This window comes from Pleurodeles waltl, chromosome 3_1 (assembly GCF_031143425.1).
Source record: "Pleurodeles waltl isolate 20211129_DDA chromosome 3_1, aPleWal1.hap1.20221129, whole genome shotgun sequence".
Classification (NCBI taxonomy): Eukaryota; Metazoa; Chordata; class Amphibia; order Caudata; family Salamandridae; genus Pleurodeles; species Pleurodeles waltl.
Window position 1 is genome coordinate 1,125,361,151 of NC_090440.1, and position 27,241 is coordinate 1,125,388,391.

At 41.7% G+C, this 27,241-nt stretch overlaps 1 protein-coding gene across 1 annotated transcript in view; it reads left to right on the forward strand.

The window, feature by feature from the left end:
- JHY (junctional cadherin complex regulator) overlaps positions 1–27,241 on the forward strand; it is a 317,713-nt gene that overhangs the window by 120,180 nt on the left and 170,292 nt on the right. Inside the window, exon 3 of the mRNA XM_069224424.1 lies at positions 15,971–16,610. Within this exon, the coding sequence (XP_069080525.1) occupies positions 15,971–16,610 (640 nt within the window). The remainder of the gene's footprint in view (positions 1–15,970; positions 16,611–27,241) is intronic.

The window sequence follows — 27,241 nt, forward strand, 5'->3', positions numbered from 1 at the left end:
ATGCCAACTACCAAGTACCTCTATGGACAAAAAGTACTTTTTAATATTATTTGTGTCTTTCAAAAGTGTCCATGCTCATTTCATCTTAGTATGTCATACTTCCAGCCAACCATCAAATCTGAGATAGTTTGTTTAAGCTACAATCTAGAGAAAGTTTTAAAATACATTTAAAACGTGACTGCCTGCCTTATGTGATCATAATAAACATTTAGGGGGTTATTACAACTTTGGAGGTGGTGTTAATCCGTCCAAAAAGTGACGGTAAAGTGACGCATATACCACCAGCCGTATTACGAGTCCATTATATCCTATGGAACTCCTAATACGGCTGGTGGTATATCCGTCACTTTACCGTCACTTTTGGGACGGATTAACACCTCCTCCAAAGTTGTAATAACCCCCTTAATTTTCAACAAGCACCTTGGAGCATTGTTAGACCTTAGAGTGGTCTCCTCCCTCCTAACTTTCTGCCTCCCTCCTCCACCTATTCTGGCCATGTTTTTGTTAGTATTAAGACTGCACATTTTACCACTGATAACCAGTGCTTCAGTGCATGTGCTCGCTCCTTAAAGCATGGGAACATTGGCTTATACCTAATTGGCCTATTTAATTTACTTGTAAGTCCCTGATAAAGGGGCACTAATTTTGCCCAGGGTCTGTAAATTAAATGCTACTAGTGGGCCTGCAGCACTGATTGTACCAGCCACATAGGTGGCCCTTTAAACATCTCAGGCCTTCTATAGAAAAGCCTGTGTGTGCAATTTAAACTGCTGTTTCCTCCTGGCAAATTAAACCTTTTTTCCAGACCCAAACCGTCCCTTTTTTATACATATGTCACCCCTAGGATATCCCCTGGACAGCCCAGGCAGCAGGGCAAAGTGTATTTAAGAGGTAGGACATGTGCTTTTAGTTTTACATGTCCTGGTGGTGAAAAACTTAGATTCATTTTTCACTACTGCGAGGCCCAGCTCTCACATAGGATAATATTGGAGGTGCCTTATTTCATTTTATAACTGTCATTTCCAAATGGGAATCCCAACCTAAGGTGAAGTTGTATTTTAAATTGCAATTCTGAAAAAGCCACTTTTATAAAGTTGACATTTTTCTGCCTTAGCCATTTGGTGCCTGCAGCTTATGTCTGGTCACATCACTGGGTGTAGTTCTCAGTTGGGATTTGTTTATTCCTCCTGTACGGGCACACACAATGGGAGCTTATGGTGCCTAGTTGGGCCATCACTGGCAGGATGGGAGAGAGGGGCTGGACCTAGATTCACTTACACTTGAATAACCTGTGTACTGTCTCCACACAAAGGGTTTAACCACCCTGCATTGTCACTTCAGCCAACTTGGAGCCAAGGCAGGGGATGCAGGGAATCCATTGCACTTTAAAGCCACTGCCTGGAAGTTTCTTTCACTATCCAGAACCAGGGCACCAGGGTATAAAAGATGGACACCCCCACTTCAGTACACTTCTGGACCTGTGGATACTCTGCAAGGAAGCAGGACTGTTGTGCTGCTGAAGGACTGCCTCTCTGCTGGACTGCCCCCTGCTGGACTCTTACTTTGCTTTGCTGACCTGCTGCCCTCTTTCCTGGGTGAGAAGGACTGGGCCTCCTTCTCTTGAATCCACAACCCCGAGTGAGTCCAAGGGCTAGTTGGCTGGCCTTCTGATCTGACGCCTAGGGGTGTAACAGGCTTCTAACAACCTTGCCTCTGCATCTGGACTCTGTCATCTCTTAGCTTACCGTGCCAAGTCATGCCATCCTAGTCAAGGACCCCTCTAAGTGGGCCTAAGGTGCTCTGCCAGCCTGTGGATCCATCTAAACTGACGCATGACCTCTGCTGCTCAAACCTGAACGGATCTGATGCATCGCCACCTCAACACACATGGTCTTCGTAACTGCTGTAGTGTGACGCTTCCTCGCCACAGGTTCTTGCATCTCTTGTCGATGGCAGCCTCAAGAACTACGCCGGACTCCGTTTTGCAGTCTTGCAGTTCTTCAGAACTGACGGATTGCCCCAACTGCGCGTCACATCCCTGAGATCGGACTTCACATTGAAATCTCAACCTCGATGTTGATGCAGTAGGACCTCACACTTCAGCCTCTTTGTATCCCAGAACCAACGTATCGCCTCGGCTGGGCGACGCATCTTCAACGCAGATCATACGCTACGTACCAGAATTGACTGTACTTTTGTTCAGCTGGCCTAATTTGGTCTAGGTAGCTAGCCCTCTATCCATCACGGTCACCCTGAACTTGTGAATTTGTTCCCATTCTGGAGCGACCAGATATCCACAGTTGGCACTTTATGCCTCTTAGTGCTACTTTCATAAAAAAGTTTAACATTCAGTATCTCCGGTTCTAATAATTGGACGTTTGTTGTTTTGGTCTTGTTTTATTTATTAAATTGAGACCTATTTTTCTAACTTGTCATGGGATCCTCTTTCTGTGGTGTTTTCACTGTATAACTGTATGAAGTGTTTCACAAATACTGACTGCTTTGTGCCAAGTTGCCAGGGTGATTTGGGGGTTGCTTGTGCCTTACCTGGCAAGGATTGTGGTTGCAGCTATTCTAGGGCTCACCCCCCAGTCTGCCAACAACCAAATTTCTTTTAAGCATTGACATGTTTAGAGGTTTACCATTCTTCTTAGGCAGCAACTCCATGGAATCTGAGCTATTACCTTTTTTTATGCACAATATTTTGTAATGTATCGACAGAGGAATTTTGTGCAAGAATGCTTTCAAGAGTGGGGTGAGGGTCAATTCCCCATACATCGAGGCACACTTTTCCAGAGAACTCACCTGTAGAGGTGCTCTAGTTTAAATTACCGTTATGAAGCATGTTACCATAGTTAGTTTCAGCAGCTTGAGAGCTTGAGTGGCTCCATCGTAAATTTTGAAGCATGTAGTGACTCAATGAAAAAGCATTACGTGCCTCCTTGTCTGTGTTGAAGTGAGCATTGCCTATTACTCCTATGCATGAGTGTTCCCTTCATCTCATATTTTAGAACTTTGAGGAACGCCTAGCTCCCTTTGACCAAGGACATTATTAAGCTCGACAACAATAAGGCACATTAAATTCTCATTCATCCACAAACCATACCTGAGACCACGCCCTTCCTTTGCTTTGAATGACCTAAACATTGAGACACCAGTTATGTTTAATTTGGTTTAAAGAGCCCAGTGAAAATTGCTTCAAGGACATGCTATTTCAAGCAATTTGATTGATGCCATTCAACTTATAATAAATCATCCTTGTGATTACAATATTATCATTGTTTGCTGAGCAGCCAGTCTGAATAGCTCGAGGTAGCCAGCAGCTGCCAAAACATATTTTTGACCCACACAGGCATGGGTAGGCTGAACACCACCATGTTCTTCTACATTCACACATTACACTCTACCAGTTTTTTTTGCAGTGGCACAAAAAAATCCTCTCCTGTGAGGCTTATAAAAATGGCAGCTTCATCTACTTTTGCTATTCAGTGCAATATTATGTTATGGATTGTTATAGAGGGCAATGAATCACCCTCCAGAGGGTCTCTTTGAGCTTTTACAGCCTTACAGAACCTGAGCATGACATTTTAATAAGATACATTTAAATTAGCAGAGATTACAAAAAACAAGTTTTAAGGGATTTTTTGAACCACTCAAAGTCTGAACATGAACGTAAATGTAGTGGCAGCTGGTTCCAATGCTGGGGGGCCAGAGATAAGAAAGCCGGGCCCTCATGTTTCATGGTGTGAATGCGCCAAAGTCATAGCAGGAATTTCCCACTGGATCTGAGACTGAGTGGGGTTTTAAAGCTGTAATTTGCCCTGCAGGTAGAGGGGCCCACTTCTTTAAAGGGATTTATGCACCAGACAAAGGAACTTAAACAAGTGTTTTTTTGTATGGGCAGCCAATGAAGGGTATGAGGTGGCAACTTATAGATCAGATGCGCAGCTGTATTTTTTACCACCTGAAATTTGTAAAAAGGGCCTTCGTTCCTGGCTACCATTAAGGCATTGCTATAGTCCAACCTACTCACTATGCAGGCCTGGATAAGGGACTTCCTAGATTAAAGAGGTAGCCACTGGATTCAAGCTAGCCTGGCTGATGAGGAGTGAAACCCCGAAACCGGTCCCAGGATGCTTCTTTCCGGTCCAGGGAGAACCTGGCCTGGCAGTTCGGGCTGGACAGTTCCCATGAGGAACAGGGTCAAGACTGATTTGCATATGGCTGGGTTCAAACTGGGGTGGCTTGGTGAGCAAAATAATGGATGGATTAAACCCAGACTTCTCTTAACATTGGCAGGAACCGTTGTTACCATAGTCCATGCTGGTGTTTTAAAGGTTTAATGGATGGCCGCCCGTCAAACTTTTAAATAGTTTTACTTTTTTCAAAAACAAACTCCCAAAGCATGAGTTTATATCTGAAACAGTTAGAAGTAATGACCCTCACACCGTAGGAGCTTTGTCCCATAGTAGGGGGTCATTTATTTGTTATTTTTACTGTCCCTTGTTGTATTTATTTTTACCTGGTGAGGATGGATGGATAACATTCGACAGCTCAAGCTCTGTTTGACCTTCAGAGAAGTATATCGGTGAAAGAGCCAGAGTAGGTTAAAGTAACGCTAAATTGGATGGGTGGTTGGTGAGTTTGTCAGAGAGGGTATTCCGTTGCTACAGATTATCCTCTCTGCCAAATGCTAAATCATCCCCTTTATTTGTTTCCTTATGAAACATTATGTAAAGTGTTTAGTTGCCTTTGATTTAGTGAAATAGTTCTTATTGAAAGACTAAGGGTCTCATTACGAGGCTGGCGGTCTTTAGACCGCCAGGGTACCACCATCTCTGCTGGGATCAATGATCCCGACGGTCTGACGGTGACGGAGGTTGGAATCAGCAAGGACTGCTCTGCATGCAGCGCTGCCCTGCTGATTACACCTGGTTCACCTCAAGCCTTTTCATGGTGGTTTTACAGTAGAATTTGGAGAGTATATGTGAATAATATAATGCTGCAACATTAATTAAGGTGCCATCCCTTAGTAGTAAATTTACTTTCGCTTACATTTTGTATGACAAACCTAGTCTGTTGGCCTGCTGTCTCTTCCACTACAGATACCGAGGCTTCCTACCTCCTAAAATACAAGCTTTGCAATACAAATGTTGTACCTCAGCATAATTCGTCCGGAATACCTAAACACGCATACTGACCTAACTAAAAGTTGTCCGCTGACTGCATTGGTGTACAAGTTAGATGTACACTTAAGTAATCATTGCAAATTCTATTTTATATTTCAATTGTTTATTTATCTGTTAATTAAAAGGATCATATGCCATACAAAATATTTAAACACAACAGATAAGTGCTATCTTTAACAGGCTATTTTATACCATATATATATTATGCCTCAAGTATACTGTGCGCCATGTAAAGCACTTTATGAATGATTTTTATTTGAACCTTGATAAAGCTGGATGTCAAAACTAGTAAAGAGTAAAACCTGTTCATCTTTTCACTGAGTGGTACTTCTTGTAATTAGACCATGCAGCGATAATATGATGTACCATAATGTTTTTTGGAGAACATACAAAATCTCCGAAAACAAAAAATTCTTACGAATTTCTGTAACAATACGTTTTTGCAAGGAAGTTGTTATTTTAGCAGGCTGGGGTATAACAACTATAGTTCTAACTGAGGGAAGAAGGGAAATCTAGAGATGACTGTGAGTATTATCGACCCTTCTCACTAGTTAATAGCTAGACAAAGGTATTGGCCAAAATACTGGCCAACAGGCTAATACCACTCAGTAGGGAGTTGGTGCATTCCAGCCAATCCGTATTCTTGACAAAAAGATAAAATAACTTAGTTTGCTGTGAAAGTGGAGGCACTGATTGCTTTGGCATCACTCTCTGCAAATAAATAATTTGACTCAGTAGCATGGTTATTTTTGCTTTGGATTTCGCAAAGAATGTCTTTTGGGTAGTCCGTTTTTTCTTTCCTGGATTAAGCCACTGTACAACAAACGTTTAGCTAAAGTGAGGATTAATGGTAAACAGTCTAAAACCTTCCATAATCACCCAGGGGCAAGGCAAGGATGTACTCTGGCCCTGATGTTAGCCATGGCCCTGGTAGGGTGATAAATAGGAATGCTCAGAAAAGAAAGTGGAAATGGGCAACTGAGGGAGACAAGCAAATCTTGTTATAAGTGGATGATGTCCTGTTGTTTATAGTGATGTGGCAGGATCTTTTTCTAGACTAAAATATAGATTTATATATGTACCTGTGATTTGTAGTTGATTGGACAACGTTCATTAGGGTGCCCATTCAGACAATGGTTTCCATGAGGAAACTTCCCATACCTCTTAGAACTGGACATAAATATTTGAAATAGCTTGGATTTTGGATATCTATTATGCACGTGTTTTTTATGGTGACAACCTAAAGCCTCTATTGTAAAATCTATCACACATGAAGAGGATTTCATTTGCATTGTTAGGACAAGTGGCCTTATAAAAATGGTTGCTCTCCTGAAAATATTGTACATAATGAAAAATACACCACTTGCCAATCTGGGAGGATTTTTAACACGATAGATGATAAGTCAAAATTGTTGCCCTGGGTAGGTGGCCCTGAGAATTTCACTGACAACACTTCAAAGATTCACGTTTGACGTTTGATTAGTGCTAATTAAAGAAAATATAACGAAGTACCCCTAATACGAATGGATGACCGTATGCCTCTTTAGATGAACCCTTCCAGAATAGATATATATAAGCGTGGTAATTAAAACTACCCAAATGTGTTGCACAAAGAGGATTGCAGCATGACAACACATCTGCTACAAGCACAACGGTGAAAAGATGCCCTAAAAGTAAAAGAGAAATACGTTGGACCAAAAGGTTATTGATACAAAGCTTTGGATAGGGGCAAGCCTGAAGGTTGTCAATGCGCGTTCTGAGGCTCTTACACCGTCGGGATCTCTACTTTAAGGGAGACATGGGATACACACAGTATCATCGACACACTTACAGATCGAATATATCTTCAATGAGTTACAAACGTTAAGTAAATCTGAAAGAATGTTTAGGAAGCTGAGCTAAATGTAGTAGCACTGGCGAAATCACTAACACATTCTGTAATGCGCTTGTATATGTGTCTCTTTGAGAAACAAAAGTACACAACAGACATGTAGTTGACCCCTCTTTCCACATCGACCTGTGGAACCAAAAGCTATGAAATGTGAGTTACATCTCTACCAACCCTTTACATTACTGAATGCTTTCTGCACGCGCATACTGATTGCTTCCCCCCAACTGTTTATCATAAAACACACAAAAAAAATGTTTTATAATAAAAAAATATATTTCTCAGTACAATGCCACTGAAGGGAAGATGAAAGCAAAGAAATAGGAACCAAAAGAGTGCTGTCAAGGAACGCTTGATTTTTGACTTTAAGCTGTACCTGGTGGAATGTTAATTTGAATTTCCGGGTAAGGTAGGGAAGCCTTTGTCTGTATTAACAGAGTAAAACAAGCATTGGCGAAGGCAATAGGTCTCACCCATACAAGGGCTATTGACTTCGGCAATATGTTTTTGCAGTGTTGTATAACTGTGTCGTAAAATGGATATGTTGTAATAAAGTGTTTTAGAGTGGAGTAAGGGTACTAGAGTGTCACAGAGCTGAGTAGAAGGGAGTAGAGTTCAGAGTGTCATAAAGTGGGTTGGCGTAGTGTGGAGTGGCATTGAGGGGTGGAATAGGGTGGAGTGGATTGAGGTAGTGGGGTGGATTGGATTGGAGTAGATTAGGGTGGGTTAATTGAGTGGAGTGGGGTGGATTGGAGTGGGTGGAATGGATGGATTTGACTGCAGTGGGGCGGATTGAAATGGGAGAGGCGGATTGGTGTGGATGGGAATGGAATGGATTGTATTGGAGTGATAGGGCTGGGGTGGGGTGGATTGGATTGAGGTGGTGTGGATTGGATTAGAGTAGGTTGATTTGGAGTGGGGTGAATTAGAGTGGAGTGGGGTGGATTAGACTGGACTGGAGGGGGGCGGATTGTACTAGACTGTAGAGGGGTGGGGTGGGCTGGATTGGAGAATATTGGAGTGTTGTGGATTGCATTGAGGTTTGGTGGATTGGAGTGGGGTTAAATGGATTGAGTAGGGTGGACTGGAGTGGGGTGAATTGGAGTGAGGTGGATTGGATAGGCATGGGGTAGATTGGAGTGGAGTAAATTGGACTACAGTGGGGTGGATTGGATCAGCTAGAGCATATTGGAGTGGGGTAGATTGGACGTTCCTGGATTGAAGTGGCGTGGATAGGATTGAAGTGGCGTGGATAGGATTGATGTGGATTGGAATGGAATGGGGTGGATTGTAGTGGAGTTAATTGGAGTGAGGTGGATTGTTTTAGAATGGAGTGGGGCAGACAGCAGTAAGTCAGGTTGTTTTGGATTTGAGTAGGCTGATTGGAGTGGGGCAGATTTATTTGGATCGCAGTGGCGCTGATTGAGGTGGGGCACATTGTTTTAGGCTGGAGTGAGGCAGATTGTTTTGGATTGGAGTGGGGCAAATTGTTTTGGATTGAAGTGTGGCAGATTGTTTTGGATTGGAGCAGGTCAGATTTTTCTGGATTGGAGTGGGGCAGATTGTTTTATATTGGAATTGGGCAGATTGTCTTATATTGGAATGGGGCAGATTGTTTTGGATTGGAGTGAGACAGATTTCTTTTGATCGGAGTGGGGCAAATTGTTTTGGATTGAAGTGTGGCAGATTGTTTTGGATTGGAGCAGGTCAAATTGTTTTGGATTGGAGCAGGTCAGATTTTTTTGGATTGGAGTGGGTCAGATTGTTTTGGATTGGAGTGGGGTGAACTGGAGTGAGGTGGGTTGAAAGGATTAGAGTGTAGTGGATTGGAGTGGATTGGGGTGAGTGGTTTGGATTGGATTGGTCTGGGATGGAGTGGATTGGTCTGAGGTGGATTGGTGTAGGGTGAGGTGGGGTGGATTGGTGTGGACTGCACGATTATGTGTTAAAGCATCAATTCAGAAATTATACACATAAGAAAGAAACAAGCTGCTTTGCAATATTTAGAACAAGATTATCCTCATATTTTGCAAATAGCGCCCACAAGCAAAAACAAAAGAAAACATGAGTGTGAAGTGAAAAAAGAAGACTCCGAGAAATAAAAGAAAGTTAACTATAAAAAATAAATCTTTGTAGTTATGTTTTTCTGGCTGGACACATTTTTGCCAGTCACACAGTTTCTATTTGCATGTCACTGATAGAAAAACAAAATAGTACCTCAAACACATAGGGAGCAGCGGACGGGCACTGATTAAGTTTAATCAATCAGTGCTTGGTCCTTGCTCCACAGAAAGGAACGGAAATAATGCTAGGCCTGCAGAGAAAGGCTGTAAAGAAGAGTTCCAAGCAAGCCAACAAATGGTAAACAACAGACGGGCTCCAACCCCTTATTGTTAACAACAATGTCTTGCAAGCGAGATGCATGCGCTAGCACATGCTCTTGCATGCTCAACCCTAAGCAAAAAGGGACACCTAAAGGCAAATCACTAAACTGGTTAAAATGCATTGACGTCAGCATTGCTGAATTTAGTTCAAAGACAGCGAAGAACAAAAAAGGGGCATTGTTTCTTGTAAAAAAAATATCATAGAAAAGAAAAACGGTTTCATTAGCCCGTTTGGGAGCTTGGGAACCCTAGAGTGATAGCTTCAGTATATTAGTATTCAGCACAAATGCACAAAGTAATGTAAACAAGATCGTATTAGTTTACAAACGTTCCCTTCACAACTCCATAACCAACACAGTTATCATATGATCGGATATCATGCGTGACACCATCTGCTAGTCTTGGCTTTTGAACCAAAACCACTTTGCTAAACACACTTGTAGTTTCACTTTTAACATTGGTGACTATAGGCTCAAAAATTCCAACTTGCATAGTTCGTAGCAAAAAAAAGGTGAGGGGTGAGGGGCTAGCTGTTGCTTTTACACACAAAACGTATTTATGCTCTGATCTTATTAAAAAGATAATACAAATAGAACCACCACTGCCTGTATCAAAATGTCACCCCAAAATGCCAACAAGCAGGAAAACACATGAATATGGCCATATTCAACTCACTAACGTCTAGCTTGCCCTCCACAAGACAAAAAAAATAGCCTCCGAGAGAAAAATTCAACTTCAAGGTATCGATGTCACAAGTTCCACAGACTTTCAGTTTCATTTTTCTATATAATTTAAGTTGACTTTCAGCAGAGAGAGAGAGCGCGTGCAGCCCTTTGTAATGGTGGTGCACAGGGAAGAGTGCTATAAACAGCGGTCGGTGTTTCAGTGACTGAAAAGGCAGTAACTGTGCTGCTGGGATAGTATTTGATTAATACTGCTTTTCCCTTAAAATATTTTTTCTAAAAAGTGAACTGAAGTAATTGACTTGTTTTCCTTGATGTTTCAATCCTTTACTATATGCTGTGAAATTTAATGTTTCTGTGTTTCTTCATTCCTCCTCGTTGCTTTTTTTAATTTTTTTATGCTGTGTTTTTGAAAAAATAGCCTCCCACAACCAACAAGCAGCTAAGCGCCATCATGGCTACTTCTCGTGCATAGATTACAATCAGATAGACTTTTGTCCACAAAAAAAACACAAGCACCACCCCATGACAGTGGGAGCGGGATGGGACAAGCAGCCACGGGGCACAGGAGGGAGCAAGCGACAGTGGGAGAGTGGGGTCAAGAAATAATACCTCAATCACGTTTGGTGCAGTGGATGTGCACAGATGAATTTGAATTAATCTGTGGTTGGTCCCTGCTCCGCAGCAAGCATCGGAAATGATGTTTTGGCTGCAAAGGCCATTTACGGAGCCGGTAAAGAAGAGTGTCGTGAAGACAGCAAATGGTAAGCAGTGGGTGGGCTCCAAGCAATTTCCTTGCATACAGCAATGTCTTGCAAGCGAGGCGCATGCGCTATGAAGGCTTGACCCTAAAAAGGATAGGAGTTAAACCAGAATGCAAGAAGACTGTTATGAAATATACTTGGTACTCGAAATTAAGAATCCAGAATCAAGTATCGGAATGAGTTAATTCAATATAAAATCCACGTTTCGAGAATAACTTAGTAAAACAGCTAGTCACTGGGCTTCAGCAGCATCATAGTAATCGAGGTCTAGGTAAGTACACTTTCTGAAGTGAATCATCTAACACACAAAACGTGTAACTTTATTGCACTGGGTTCCCGCCTTTGAACTTTTTTTATTTGCATGGAGCATTGCTCAAAATGCTCACCTCACAGTGCATAGCATCCACTTTCCTTTTTGTTAGACCCTATCCTGCAGCATTCTATTTTGGGGATGTGAGTCAGACTTGGGAAAACTGAAAGGCAGTGCTTCACGCTGACATGAAAGTGGGTTGTAACCCTCTCATGAAGGGAGGACTGGCCCCACATCCTTTCGCAATGCCTGATGCCTGATGCCTTTGTGAATTGCTCACTCTTCCATCTCACGTTCATTGCCCACCAAGACTTCTCTCATAAGATGCCTTTTTTATGGGAGTGTCATGTTCCCGTCTTCTCTTCTCACATACTGCTCCTATTGCACCACTTAAACCATTATCACTGGCTGTGAGAGTGTACTCAGCACTGGTGTCTAGCCCCATGGATTTGACATTACTGCAGCACACTTCTGGGGATGAATCTCTCGCACGAATTGTTGATATATATGGCTAAAGATAAGAGTCTGAAAAGAGGTAGTCCAATAAGTAGTTAAAAGACATCTACGCCAGACAACAATAAGCTGAAAATTGTATTTTGTTAAAACTTCAGAAGTAGGAAAAGTGACCAAATAACATATGTTCGTAAAAGGCCATCATTTCACTAAATTAAAATGTACATTAGCAAACTAATGATTTGGGGAAGGCACCTTTTTCCAGGGAGACACAGGTCGTAGGGTACTCACAGACGACTGTAGAGTTATGCAAGTTACCCTTAAATGCAAGGATCAAATTTATAAGTAGCCTAACCTGCAAGGCCATTCATCCTAGAGAATGACAGTTAAATAATCTATTTACTATTTCAGACAGACAAAGGGTTTAAGCACAACAGACAAAACGACTGGAACATTCAAAACATCTTAAAATGTGATGCAAACATACACTGGCATGGCAACCAATTTATGGAACTCTGCTCTTGTGTCAAACCAACCTCTTGTCCTTTAGGACAGATCTAAAAAATGAACCTTTTGGCTACCTCTAGGCTGACCTAATCCTCTCTGGCGCTTATACATGCTTTGACCTTTTCTCCTGCGTCCATGTTCCCTCTGTATTTTGTGTAAATACGTGATGTAACTGTTCTTGTTCCAGGTGGAGTACTCTTGCTGTGTGCCCTCGTTGTATGAAAAACTATCAAATAAATGAAAGGTTCTCTATTCAAGATAAAACGTTCGAGATGTATTTGCAAATAAATGCACTTGGAAAAGACCCACAATAGCAGTTTTCAGACGTATGCTGAATTCTATACCTTGCCAGCACATCCAGGTTCAAACAAGCATTGGCAAAGCCAAGAGGTCCGCCTTGGCAGGCTAGTCCAATGGATATTTCTTTTTTGCTCTTTTATTGTGAGCGTATGCAAGAAAGAAAACAAAACAAGCCACCACTTAAATCGTATGTTTGCAATAAAAAATTTACATTTGAAAAACATTCGCAAGTGGAGCTGTTTTACTAGTGATGTGGTTTTAAACAACAAACCTTGCAGCTGTGCATTTTTAGGTGTGGTTTGGCCACAACCTTTTGATTTTGCTGAAATTATATGTATAATAATATACTTACTTTAAGGGGCTTTCAGCCAGCTCTCATCATACATTGGTCTGTTGTTGTGTAATTCCCATTTTTCTGCAGCATAAAGCATGGGGCTGTGGATCAGCATACTTCTGCCACTGGCTAACTTCACTTTGAATGGCTGCATTGTGCTATTTCACGAGGACCACATCTGCACAGAAGATAGTTCCCTACAGTGTTTTGTGTTTGCCTTATTATTACTTTACTGTTGCCTTTGTGTTTAGAGCCTGGTGTAATAGCAGGATGCCTTTGATGTAACACAGGGCACATTCCAGCTTTATCAGTTCCTGATTCCTGCTAATGCAGTTGTTAATTCCATTTGGAATGGCCTTTGTTTTTTCACTTGGCTGCGGCTATTTCACAACATACCAGCTTGTGCTCATTTGAAACTTTTCATTATAAAGATAGCCTATTTCAAGTTTGCATACAATTAAATGCATTTGTTACAGCGGTCATGTATGTATGTCATGCTGGTACATATTTTGTTTGAGGACCCTAGTTATACTTATAAACCAATTTTGCCTGTATGCCTTGCTTGCATGCCTTTTAGTTTGCTTTCAATGATCTTGTATGTTGTTATTATGTAGACCTTTAACTATTATATTGCTAATTGAAGCTGTGCTGTTTATTCCAAATTCCTGATCTGTCTATCTATCTATCTATTTATCTATCTATCTATCAACCGTATCTGCCTTCATCTATTTGTATCTATTTTTGCAACCCTATATATATCCATCTTTCCGAATCTATCTGTCTGTCTATCTATTCATGCAATACTTACTCTCTGTCTATACAAACCTCTATATCTGTCTTTGCAAGTCTATTTATCTATCTTTTCAACAGTTTATCTATTTGTAATAAAGATTTACAAAGACATTAAAAAAGCATTATAAACGGCAAGACGCTGTCAGCCAACATCAGACTGCCTGGCTTTTTCAGGTCTGGTTTTAGCCAAGCCCTTTTGATTTACTGAAATTATGTGTAAGCATAGTTATAATTGTTTTCAGCCTGAATTCATCCATTAGTCTGTTGTTGTGCCATTCACATTTTTCTGCAAACCACTCCGGCATGCATCATGCAGCAGTGAGTAAGCCCACTTCAGGCATTGGCTAACTTCACAGGGATTTACTTCATGTTGTCTTTTCATAAGGAGCATATCCACTTACAAAGTAGTTCCCTTCAGTGCCAAAGACCACTATGCTAATGTGTACCTTTTGTAGACCAAGAAAAATTATCTTGCCTTTAGTCAATGTTGTTTTTTAGATTGTTGAGGACTTGGCAGATTCCCCAGCAATTAAGTATTGCAAAAATCATGACCGAATAAAACAAGAATTGCCACAACCAAAAGGATGGTGGTCAGAGCCAGACCTACTGGTTTTGCCAATGGTTGTATTATTATTATTTTTGAAGGCGACAAGGAGAACCACTTCCCAACCAAGCACTCGGCAGCTATAATGTTGCATTCTCACTTAAACACATTATAACACACAACTTTATAAAGAAGTGTGGGTGAAATAGATAGCTGGTATATAAAGTTAAGAAAATTACACATTTTCAGCCAGTGTGTACCCAAAAAGAAAGGAACTGTTTTTAAACACATGAACAATATACACAGGCTTTGGGAAGTCACTCATCATGAAGGGAGCCAATGGATAAAGTGAACTGACCCACTGCCACATGCTGTATGTTGTGGTGGGCGGAAGCAAATTGTGAATGACAATTTAACAGACCATTGACTGATGCCCACTGACTGAAAGCCCATCTCTGTATGTACATTGTGTATGATTATTCTGGGAAAAATATAGTGTGGCTGCTCAGCTAAAGTTGTATCAAAGGTCAGATCTAAAAATAACAACTCACAGAAATTGGCACAGCTACCACAGCTACTTCATTGAGCCTTGTATACCTCAAACACAGTAGTATAACCTGCAAATGAGTGGCGTAAAGAGGAACTTATAGGTTTGAAGCACAGCTGGGCTACAGTCACTCCAATGAATAAAAGATTGAAAACATTTATTGCAGCAATCTCTAAACCGGACTCCGACCTCCCAAAGAATTTCAACGTTCCCTAATTTATACTATCACGTGGCGCACATTCCCTCGCTCCCACTGGAAGGTGCCGCATAATGCTGTGTATATTAGACGTCTGACCGTGTCTAAACTGATTGGGACCACAACGATGTACTAAACCTACTACATGATTGGTGCAATGTGCTTGGCCCTAGTTTTGGTTGTGAGGGAGCTCCTGCAATATAAGGACCATTTTCTCTGCCTTTGCAATCAATGTTTCGGAACCCCCACTTTCATTTTTGAGAGAAATATGTCTTGTGTTTTCCATTATTCATTTTGTCTTCAGTTTACGTTTTCTGCACTAAATGGAATTTCCCCTAAAAGTGTAATACCAAAAGAGAAAGGGAAGTCTATTTTTTTAAAGTCACACATTTTGAAAGTTTAACATTTCTTGAAACAAAAGCTGTCTCTTTGCTTTTACCAGACATCATAGACTAGAAAGAAGGACCTAAAGTAGAATCGGTGAAAGTTTACATGTTTAGCGGTTGGGATCACTGTTGGTAGCATTCTTTCGCGTTGCTCGTGAATTTAATGTTGAACAGGCATCCTTTAGTCTCTTGTTCTTTTTTCTGTCATGGTTTTTCTTACGTGACTTAAATATCTTAACAATACAATGCTTTCCACGACTTCCTATCATTTACCTTACCTAGGTGGCCTTGTTTGATTCGGTTTTTGATCTCATATTATCTCTCCTCCTGATGCCTCTTACATTCTGCATGATAAATATAATATGTGATCAGTACGGTGCCCCTAAACACCTAGATGTGATATTTAATGTAAGAGAGTTCCTTTTGCAGTATACTCTGGCATTACGTGGTTTACATAACATTTGCGTTTCTATGTTTCTGAAGCTTGGAAATAAACTTTACATGGATGATATGCATTTCAGAGTTTTCATGAAAGAACACATATTTCTGAGGCAGCTGCTTCATTCAGTCCGACTTGATTATTTTTAAGATCAGTCTAAAAAGGTTGATCTTGGAAGTGAATTGTGTATATAAAATTTATATCTGAGTGCCATGTTTCTTTTCAAAATCCAATTTTGTGCTTTTTTGTAACAGATTCGACAATGTGGACAAGTACGCTGATCTAAGATACAATCCTAATTGGAAGAGAAAGCCTACAGAAAATTCAGGTCCTCAAGATGTCCAAGAGGGATATTTCATATCCTCTGAGGAGGAAACATTGAACTTGGAAGAAGGGAGCAATGGGCCAAAGAGGCATGCAGTTGAAATGTATCCTGTACAAAAAGCAGACCAAAACGAGAATATGGACCAGCCACGTCGGGTCTCCGAAATTAGTGATTCTGCCTCTTCTGGCAGCTCAAATTCTCTCTTAAATGAGAGACTTAATGTGGCCAGCAACAAATATTTTTCATTGCATCACAATAAAGTGGAATATAAGAAATTGGCAGGTGATAATCAAGAAGATGTTTCTTTCAGCAATGGATTTTTTCTTAGCCAGTCTGATGAATCTATAGATCAGTCTTCAGCTGGGAGTGGCGACAAGCAACACAATGGCACTGGTGTTGGGATGAACCAGGACACAAAAAGGAATAAACAGAAACAAGTCATGGAACAAGTTTTACCACAGAAAGACTTTATAGAAAAAAATAAGCTCACACTGGGGATGCCTGTGCAAAAGCAAGATTCATATCTTCAGCTGCTCAACAAAACTAAAGGGGATGTTGATCAGGTTCAGGTAGGCATTTCTATGCATATTGAATATTCGTTTTGTATAAAATGTGTGCTTACCTTAAATGTAATTCATAGTGCTGACGTTCACCTCTGTAATGCAGATTTATTAACTGAATTGACTTAGGATAGTTTTTGCCTTGCTGACAGTGTACTCAAATTCAGAAAATTTGGTTATTTATTTTCGTTCTGACAAAGGTATGTTTTGTTATAGCATAGATGTTTATAGGAAGTGCATTCCATAGCTGTTTGCTGGTAATGCAAATTGTCTGATCCACAGTATATTTGCTGTAGTAAAATTCTGGCTCTAAATCAAGTCCATCTTATTTGCTGTTCTTTTTTTTATTTAAATGCATGTGTTGGTTATGCTTGTCACCCTGAAAGAGAGATAGGACTTGAGTAAATATAATGGAGAGTGCTCGAGGTCAACTAGGTGCGTGTCAAGTGCTTCTCTGTGGTTTTTGATGCCATCATGGCTGTGCGAGATTTGACATTTTTGTCGGGCAAGCAAAGAGATTTTATAGAGCAGTAACAGAAGTTGGCTTCTGCACTCACGGGTGCAAATGTGCTGTGAATAGAGATGGCGACAAGGTGGAATTAATATACGGAATGATAAAGTGGGCTTACTATTAATTTAATTTGTGCGCTGTCAGGCAATTTTTAGTTCACTCTTCCTGTTAGACGTTTATATCTGAATCCAGAAATATAGACCCATCCAAATTTCCAGTTAGTGAGCAGTGCATCATGTATTTATTGGTTGCATCTGGGAAATGTTGTGCCTTTTGCAGACAGTGCCATCACACCTCTGTTGTTAAGGTTGTCACATCACTTCATAGGAAGTCTGATCTTTGGATCATGGTACCTTTTTCACTTTTGACCGATTAGTCCCAAAGATGGAGTATAACATATTTCAGAGGATATTTCAAAGGTTCCAAATTTGGAGTGAAGGGAATGGATAGTTTTAAAGTTATAAGGGGGCTCCAAAAATGTTTTTGTGGTCACCAATATAAAGGGATTTTTCATTGGAACATTTTGTGCATGCATAGCAGCAAAACTGTTGAAAAGATGGTCACAAGATCTTTAGGCATGCCTGGGTTTTGGTCACTAGGTGCCCTTGCCAGGTTTGGTAAAACTGTGTTCTGTTTTGGAGCTATAAGGCAAAAGGCGCAGTGTCTAGTGCGCATGTCAACATATATCTTTAAAAAAAAAAAACTTTACCGACACTCAATCAGACATGGATAGTCAATAGGACCAAAGCAGGCACACACTACACACAGATAACAGTGTGCATGCACATTGGACACTTGCAGGTGTTTTCCTTCGGTGCACACAAACACTGGGAGCAAAGCAAAAGAAAACATGAACAATAAACAAAGCAGCCTAGTGGAATAGCTGAGGCTGCAACATTCTTAAATGAGCATGTAAGCCCGTACACTAATGAATATCTCTGTTTGACCTGTTTGACAGGCTAGGGGCACAAAAGGAAGAAAAGTAAAATGGCATTTTGCTCCTGAGCTCCCTAGCCTTAGCCTTGGAGGCTGATCATAGAATCCTCCTTTGCCTGAAGGTGGGGGAAGTTACTTCCTTTCTTGGCCGTGCCCAAGGGCTTTGAAAGAGGGATGCTGCCTACCCTCTCACACTGGCAAAGTGCATTGGAAGGATCTGTACACTACACCCACTTGCAAAAAGGGCAAGGGGTGGACCCTCTCCCCACTCACCTTGCCGAAGTGTGAAGTGGGTCTTACACAAAATAAAAAAGCAGGAGAGCCTCAGCCCTCTTCTACACCTGTTAGGAACAGAGGCGGGAGCAGATACCAGTGGTCGCTCACACACAGTACTGTGAGCCAAGGAGGACAGATAGCGTTCACATGCTCTATGCAGCACAATGATATGGGGACCATAGAGTAGTGAGTTGGTTGCCACCTGCCCCGGTGCACTGGTCTCAGTTGGGAAGAGGGTATAGGGACATGTGGCAGTTCAGCTAATTTGTGGCATACAGCGTTGTGCAGACAGTAGAGTGTCACCTCCCACCCACACCCTTCTGCTAAATGGGGTGCTTAATTTGAGAATGTCCCCTTCGGTAGGGGAAGGTGGGACATCCAACCTGTCCCCTTGAGCAAGTCAGGGGTGGTGATTATTAAACTACCCACTCACCCTTCAGCAAGACAAGGGGTATAAGCATGTAATGTCCTGCATTAGGGGTTACATTAATCCCAGCCATATTTTTTAAAGTTTCTCTTGATGTTCTCACATATAAGGAATGTTTTTTTAATCTATCAAGATTGAGGAATGTTAATGATCATTGGGTTCATTAAAAAAAAAACTCTGATATTCTTTAACATTGGTAGATAGGTTTTATAAAAGGCATTTGCATAGTCAATAGACTGGCTTTCATTATTTAGTTACAAAACATATATGCAACTTTCCCAGTTTTGCGTGAAGAAGACACAGGAGCTGCAATGACAGGGCAACAAGACCAACAGGAGCTGCATGGAGGCATGGTCAAACAGAGTGGCTACAGGGAAGGTGGCACCTAGAGAAGAGCCTGGGGCACAGAAAGGGCTGCAGAGGAGGTGGGGCACATTAAAGAGCAGTAGAAGCCAGTCCAGGGTATAAACAGAGGAGCTGCAGGAGTAGGACGTCACACAGAGGGGCCTCAAAAAGGAACTCAGAGGGGCAGAAAGGGTGGGGCAGGGCAGCACGCACGTGTTGCAGTAAGGCAAGGAAGTAAGGGACTGTGAGTGGGTGGGGGCATAAAGAGGGATGCAGGGAATGTGAAGGCCACTTATAGGGCCTGCAGGGGCAAGGCAGGGTGGCACACAGGGGCTGCATTGGTGTGTAGAGGCACCAGAGTTGGGAATGGGTAGAAATCAGGTTACCGTTGGACGAGGGCACATAGTGGTGCTGGAGAGAAGTCGAGTCAGACCTAAGGAATGTAGAGAAAGCAGAGGGCACATAGAGGCACTGTAGGAGATGCAGGTACGCATAGAAGAGCTGGAGGTGTGAGTCAGAGTAGACACACACAGGTAATGTGGAAGGCAAGACGTACATGCTCCATCATCATATACGGTCAACCTACAACGTGCCCTAAACCACGATCAGACATCTACACAAGCAACATCATACACCATCATCATACCTCACCACAATTACCAGAGATGTCCATACAATCAACATTATACGCTAACACACCCCTCATCATATATCCACGCAATCAACATCCTGCACCAACACATCCATCATCACACCTTAAGAAAAAGCATCATCATACATCATACATCCATTTACATATTTCATATTCCCACTCAATTGTCATTGTCCACTCATGCACTAACCATTATACATCAACATAGTCCACATCATATACCAAAATAGCCACCATAATAGTTCAGCACCCCATCTGTGTTATGCCAACAAACCCATGGCATACATAAACACACATAATGCTGTAACACTGTCATCATATGCCCACATCAAACATCCACCACCATAACATCTATACAACCAACATATGAAGGCTTTCCTGTTTCAGTGTTTAGTTTTGAGGTGGAATATTCACAGTGTTCTCTACACTTTTTGAAAGGAGTGTTTGTAGATATTCTTCGGCAGCCTAACCTACAGAACATATATAAAATGTGTTTCTCCAGTGGTTATAAAACAAGTTGCTTTTTCAGTGATTGGTATAACAGACATGTTATACCTGGCATCCTTAGGGTGGTCTTATCCCAGACATTTTGCCTTTACCTCTTGTGTTGTTGCTGTATCTTTTTGTTGGCCTTAGGACTCTGAGCGCTTTACTACTGCTAATCAGTGCTAAAGTGCAAGTCCTCCCCCCTAAAACATGGTAACTTTGGTGTATTCACAATTGGCATATTTAATTTACCTTTACCTCCCTTGTAGAGTAGTATAGCACATACCCAGGGTCTGTAAATTAAATGCTACTAGCGGGCCTGCACCACTTAGGTAGCTCCGTAAACATGTCTCAGGCCTGCCACTGCAGAGCCTTTGTCTTCAGCCTCACTGCCATTCTGGCTTGGCATCTAAAACCTCCTGCCAAGCCCAGAACTCCTCTTTTCTTACATCAAAATCACCCCTAAGGTGACCCGCAGTGCTGGGTGGCATGTAAGCAAAAGGTGGGACATGTACCTTTAAGTTTTTCATGCCCTATTAATGAAAAATGTCTAAAGTCATTTTTCATTCCTGTGAGGCCTGCTACTCTCATAGACCAGCATTGGGAATTCCTTATAAAATCTTTAAGATGTAATTCCTGGCCTGAGAGGAGTAGCTGCATCATGGTTAGCACCATTGGAATGGTAATATTAAATCCTCTTTACTGGTAAAGTCATTACTATTTTAGAAATGCCCCTTTTAGGAGGTGGACATTTCTCTGCACTCTCTGTCCTGTGTGCCTACAGCCTATCTCCAGTACACGCCTGGCTTGGGCTAGGCGACAGCTTCACTGGTGCATTCCCTTCAGACACCCACAACACAGGATACTCAGCCACATCTGCATTCATCTGCATACTGATGGGAGGAGGTTGGGAAGGGCTCACACTTACCAAAGGGTAAGGACTGGAGTTCACACAAAGGGGCTGATTACTTCCCACTGGCTGTCTTGAACCAAGACTGACCTAAAAGGGGGACCTGTGCACTTCACAAGAATTATTTTGTAGTCATCTCCCACATCGAAGGCAATTTCTTGTATAAGTACTGGATCTTTTGACCCACCCAGACAGTTCACTTCTGGGCTTAGAGGAAACTCTGCTCGACTACAGACTGCGGTGCTGCCAGAATTGCCTCTCATCCGAGACTGACTCCCCTGCCTTTTTGTGCTGCCCTGCTGCATGCTGATCTCTGCCATGCCAAGTACACCCCAAATTGACTCCAAGGGCTTGGTGGCTTGCCCCCTGTTCTCCTTGAGGTCTCAAGGACATCAAAGACCTTGCTCGCTATTTCTCATCGTCCTTACGCTTACAGGAGGTTGCCTTGCAGGAATCAGCACCCCGGTACCTTTGGGGCACTAGCATTTGAGGAGCGCATCAACCCTTTCTACTTCAGTGCTGCCTCACTCTTCAACTCTAGCGTGGGCGTAGCTCTACCACCCTTGACTACATTGCTTACAGTGTCAATGTGTGGGGGCCCACCAAGACTTTGCTGCACCAGTTCTCGTCCCTGCTGTACATGCAGTGCTTTCTTACTCAGCTGCATTGCTGTCTTACCCAGGAGCGTGTGCAGTTTACCAAGACTGTGCAGTGCCTTCACTCAACATTTGAGCGCAGGCCGTTCTCTGTCCCAGACCTATGTTGCCACTGCCCTGGGAGTGCGTGGGCCATGGTCTAAGCATCTCACCCACATCACCGCCCGAGGAGAATCTGGGCCAGAGAAGCTGAGAGGTTGCCATGCGATGTGGCACCCCCAGCGACGTCAGCCACAGCCAGGAACCGTGTGGGGACAGTTTTGGTGCACCAGCTCGGGACCCCTTACCTGCATTCACCACCAGTGGGCTGACCCGCCTGACGAGGCCCCCGTGTGGCCTCCTTGAGTTGGCTTGAACCTGTGCCCTCATTGACCCGAGGACTCACCAACTGGTCGGAGGATCGTGATGAGGCCCACATGCCTGAGTGTCCTGCCCGCATTTGTCAGTGTGAAACATTACAGTATTTCCCTTAAAGGGAGGTCCCGCTAATTCCCTGGCACTGTGATCCTGGATGAGGCTATCCTTGTTACTTTAAGCTCACATACCTCATATTCTGTTGGTTGGATTTTGTTGTTGTTTTGATCCTCTTTTAACTAGATAAATAATCTATATTTTTCTACTTCGTTGTGGAGTCTTTTTGTGGTGTCCTCATTTGGTTACTTCAGTCTTTAAGTGTTGCACAAATACTTTACACATTGCCTCTTAAGTTGAGGCTGACTGCTCTGCGCAAAGCTCCGAGAGGGTGAGCACAGGTTAAGTTAGAGTGTGTATCTGATTTACTCTGACTAGAGGGGTGGATTCCGCCTGGCTGAGGTGCTTACCCTAGCCAACCAGAAACCCCATTTGTAACAAGAAATAATTCATTTAAAGGAGAAGTATTGCAGGGTATGTAGTGTAGTTATACTAGCAGTATGCTCAATAGAATTATGGCAGACTGATAAGCATAGAGGTCTGTGTATTGCACTCTCACTTGCACTCTCAGACTCTCTCACAAGTGCCCTCTCACATCTCATTACTTCTCATACTCATTTTTGCTGGACTGCATATGATTTCATGACTATTAGTGGATTAATAAAGTAAGAAAGTCTTCTGTAGTAATGTTTTAAATTAACAAATTCCTGGACACAGTTGTAGGGTCATAAACCTACATCTTATGAAATAATATGACATTTTAGGGTTAGTCAGCCCTGCCAACAGCATAGTACCTTGTGGAACATTTACATTGTTGAATTACAGCTGGTTAATTTGTAGCCTTGTATTCTAAAACCCCTGAAACTTGATGCTTTCAGCATGCTTGCCACTGTTTTTCTACAGTCTGTGCCTGTACATGAAAGTAATGCTGCTGCCAAGTGTCATTTGTCACACTTCAAGTCAGTCCTGATTTTTTAAACAATGCCGCTCTGCATTCACTTGAATTTTGCTGTTAACATTGTAAGTACGAGTTAAAAAACCTAGCAATTGCAGTTGGCTAAAAGGCCAGGTTTAGCCCTGTCACACTTCAAAGGGACAGCTTTCTGGAAATATTTTTTTTGTTATACAGTTTTGTCAAGTGGAATGTTTACATTCGCCACTGTCCCCAAATATGGTGCCAACCCTCTACACTTTGCATTGTATGTTTTTTTAGAGCTCAGGAGGTTGGAATTTGTCCGCTTATCTGTATTGACTTGTGAGCAGTAGAGCCTGATGAATCTGACTATTACACCTTCTGTGGCAACGGGAATATGTGATAGTACATACTGGCCAAGATCCGTAGGTGCCAGCCATGACGTCAATCAGTGACAGAGGTAAACACTGCCAAAAGATCAAATATCATTTAATACTCTCAAATTTTCTGCAATGTATAAAATATTTAGATCAAACCAAACATGCTCCTATTCCGGGCACCTTTGATCCAAGCGCACATAACACATAGAGGAAACAAAGGAAGAGAAGGAACATTTTAGTGACATCCCTAAACAACAAAATGCAAGCAGCGTAATCATTAAAATCTTCTTTTTTGCTGCTGCCTTGTATAAAAAAATTAATTAAAGAAACAAAGGGAACCTGAGTATTGCTAGGGGCCTGTGGTGTCATAAACAAATATCTTCATTTAATTTATATCTAAATATACATATATAGACACAGACACTTGTAAATATACGACGAGTGCCTGTGACAAAAATGTGCTTGATGCTCTTTTTAGTACAAAACACATTAGTGAGTAAAGTGATCATGTGAAAAAAGAACACAGGCCTTTGAATGCAAGTACAACAATTACACTTGTCTCCGTCATATAAGTCCAAGACTTATGTTACAGACCCTATTTTTAGGGTCGAGCATGCAAAGCGCTCTGCCCCTGTTGGTATCTTTCTATGGGCTTGTAACCACACCTATCACTTCTGACTGGTTCCTGAGCTTGCCTTTTAAAATTTGCCTGATTTGACTAGCTTGAGTGATATTTTCTCTCGCCAGTCTATTTTGTCCACTTTACTTGTTAGCACTCTTACTTAACTAAATCACTGAGCCTAGGCACACAGTGGTGTTTCACTTCTGTGGTAATCTTTCATATGTAATTTTCTATGAGATGTTTTTTCGCAAGTTAGATCTTTGATAATTGGTTCATTCTAGCCTGCTATTGCTTCGTCACTAGGACTTGGGCAACACCTTTGATTTTTCAGTCTTTTTTGTGTTCTCTTCCTAACAGATGGCTTGTTCTGAATTTTTCTCTTTGCATCCTTACAGCCTTGAGAAAGCCCCAGGTGTATACACCATTAGGGGGCGAAACATGTGTCAGCACCTGCTTATTATCCATGCATGTTGAACTGGCTATTTTGTTATTCATGAAGTTCAAAATAAACTTCTATTGGAATTTCTGACTGGCATGGATGGATTGACCATAATTGAAATTGGAATATTCAAGAAATGAACTATCTGATTGAATCATTGGTCTACCAATATTGTGCTACTAAACTGATTTGACTAGTGAAAGGCATGCATACGTCATGTCTTTTCTGGTGTTTAGCCCTCCTTGAGTGCACCGCCCAACTACTGAAAACATATGAGGCTCCATGTTTTCCGTATGGGTTCTGGACTACCTTTTCTCTTTGTTTCATAAGTAGCGCCTTCTCGCTGGGCAGTAGTCGAGCGCTTTGCATGACATCGACCCTGTTACATAGATAATTGCACTTTTGCCTGTAACATGGACAATTGCACTTTTGCCTGTAACATGGATAATTGCACTTTTGCCGATAGGTTTCACTGCGAGTGAACTTCTGTTTCGTTTTGTGTGTCAGTTTCGCGGCAATCGGCTCGCTTATGTGAAACTGTTTATCTTTTCATCTTTAGTTTATGGGACAAGAAAGTCCGGTTTGGAGTTTACAACGCTAATAGCTCTAACTCGAGCAAACGCGAGGCCCATTTCATTGTAAATGCTTGTTATATTTGTAATAAACAGGCCATGTCCTTGTTAACATGATGCACGTGTTGATCGATTCACATTATTTTGACATGCGTGTTAACATAATACATGAAACGGAAAAAGAAACGTCTCCCAGAATGTATTTTAAATGTATCTACCAAATTGTGTAATGTATTTAATTTTAGTCTGAATTTACTTTAAATCTAGCAGTTACGAACTTTTCTTTTTCAATAGCCATGCTTTTTGGTTCACGAACAGCTATAACAAAAATTATCACTAGAGGTCGCCCATGTTTTGCAGTATGTTGCAATTATTTCTCAGTGTGAAACGTCTTTAATTCCCGGAGTTCGTTCATAAGTTAGCCGTATGTTTTCAACGTTTTTCTTTATTTTTCATAATGCATACTGCTTGGCTTTGTGAAGCAGGCATATGTCGGTAACAAGTAACGCGCCTGTCCCGTTACCCCGTTATTGCATGAATTCGTGGCAGTGTTTGCCAAGAGAAGTCTGACATGCGTGTATAGAAAATCTGCTACTTAATGAGTGTTTAACTTTCAAATTCGGGATGGACTGCAGTTTTTCTCACTTTATTGCGAGTTTTTTTTTCTTCCTTTTCTCATGGTTACGTATCGCCCAGAAGAGCTGTGGTGCGATGGCTAAGCGTACTTTACTTAGAACGACCGGGGTACAATTCAGGTTACTGCAGTACATCAAGTTGTGTGTCCTTGGGCAGAATCACTTTTACCTTCTTTTGCATCATTTGATTGCGGTTAGAAGTAGTGAAAAGAAATTCAATTCTCTCTTGTGTCCACATTAGTTAAAAATATTATTACTGCGAGTGCTAGAATTCAAATGAGAGCCCTGCCACTCCCTTAAAGTAAAACAGAAAAATAGTTTCTGCGCAAGTAATGATGTTCTACGTCAATCGATTTTTTATTGAACTTGGGTTTGCCAGTTCTGTTTTTTTGGCTTCACTCCTTTTGAGTTGATTACTTTCAGGCCTATTTTGACTTTGGCTGAGTGGGACAATAGCTAAAAAGCGGCTGATGTCCCGCCTGCCTAATGCTAAAACCACTTTTAAATTCACCAAAGTTAGTTTTGCCTTCGTAAAAAAAAATATTGACAGAAAGAGTTTTGTGAGAGTTAATCAACTCCGATGAGAATACAGTGCACTTCCTCGACCTTGAATATGCCTGGTGTGTGTAATACCCATAAAAGCATGTTTTGCGGCTTGAGGGGAAGAGAAGGAAGGGCCCACGATTGTGGGACTGTAGAGGAAGGGGTTTCCCCATGAGCAAAAATATTCTTTGGACAAATGTGATGGCACATCCCAATATGAGCGCGTCTACGCTGTGTAAAACTGCGTGCAGGAATGACTCCACTTTGTTGCATACACGTTTCCTAGAAGTCTTTCTGAAACCTTGCTAGAGTCTCAGATTTTCGAGCCTAACATGGTGTTGAGTCCCTTCTTTTTTTGGGTCACACCCAGATAAATATCTTGTGCTCCAGAGGCAAATACGAGCTTCACTGCAGAAAGGGGCAGCTTAATGTACTCCCCACACCCTCCTTCGGGCTAATATTACAGGACATTAGGGGGATGTTAAGAATATGTGAGACCTGCCAGACAATCTCTTGCTAGGTAGAAATGAGGACCATTACCCTGGAATTCGTGGATCAGTACATGCACCTTTGTATTTTGTGTGCATTTTTTGTTAGTGTTTATTCTAATTAATATGATACACATTCATTATTAGAATTATCTTCCTAATAATATATGCGCAACAATTAATGCATTAGTATTAATAGAATGAACAGCATTTAGACCCCAAGTATTGTTTATTCTATATTCCTAGTAGATTAACCTAAATTCCGATTTACCTTACAGTATTATATTATAATGCACTTTTATTGCCAAGACTCGTCCTCCCTCTCTCATACCTACTGTAGACCTAATGTTCTTCAGTAAAGTGCGCCTTCGGGCAGCAGGGCCCCAAGCATTGAGCTCTCTTCCCCCATCCCTGCTAATTGAGGCAATGTTACATATC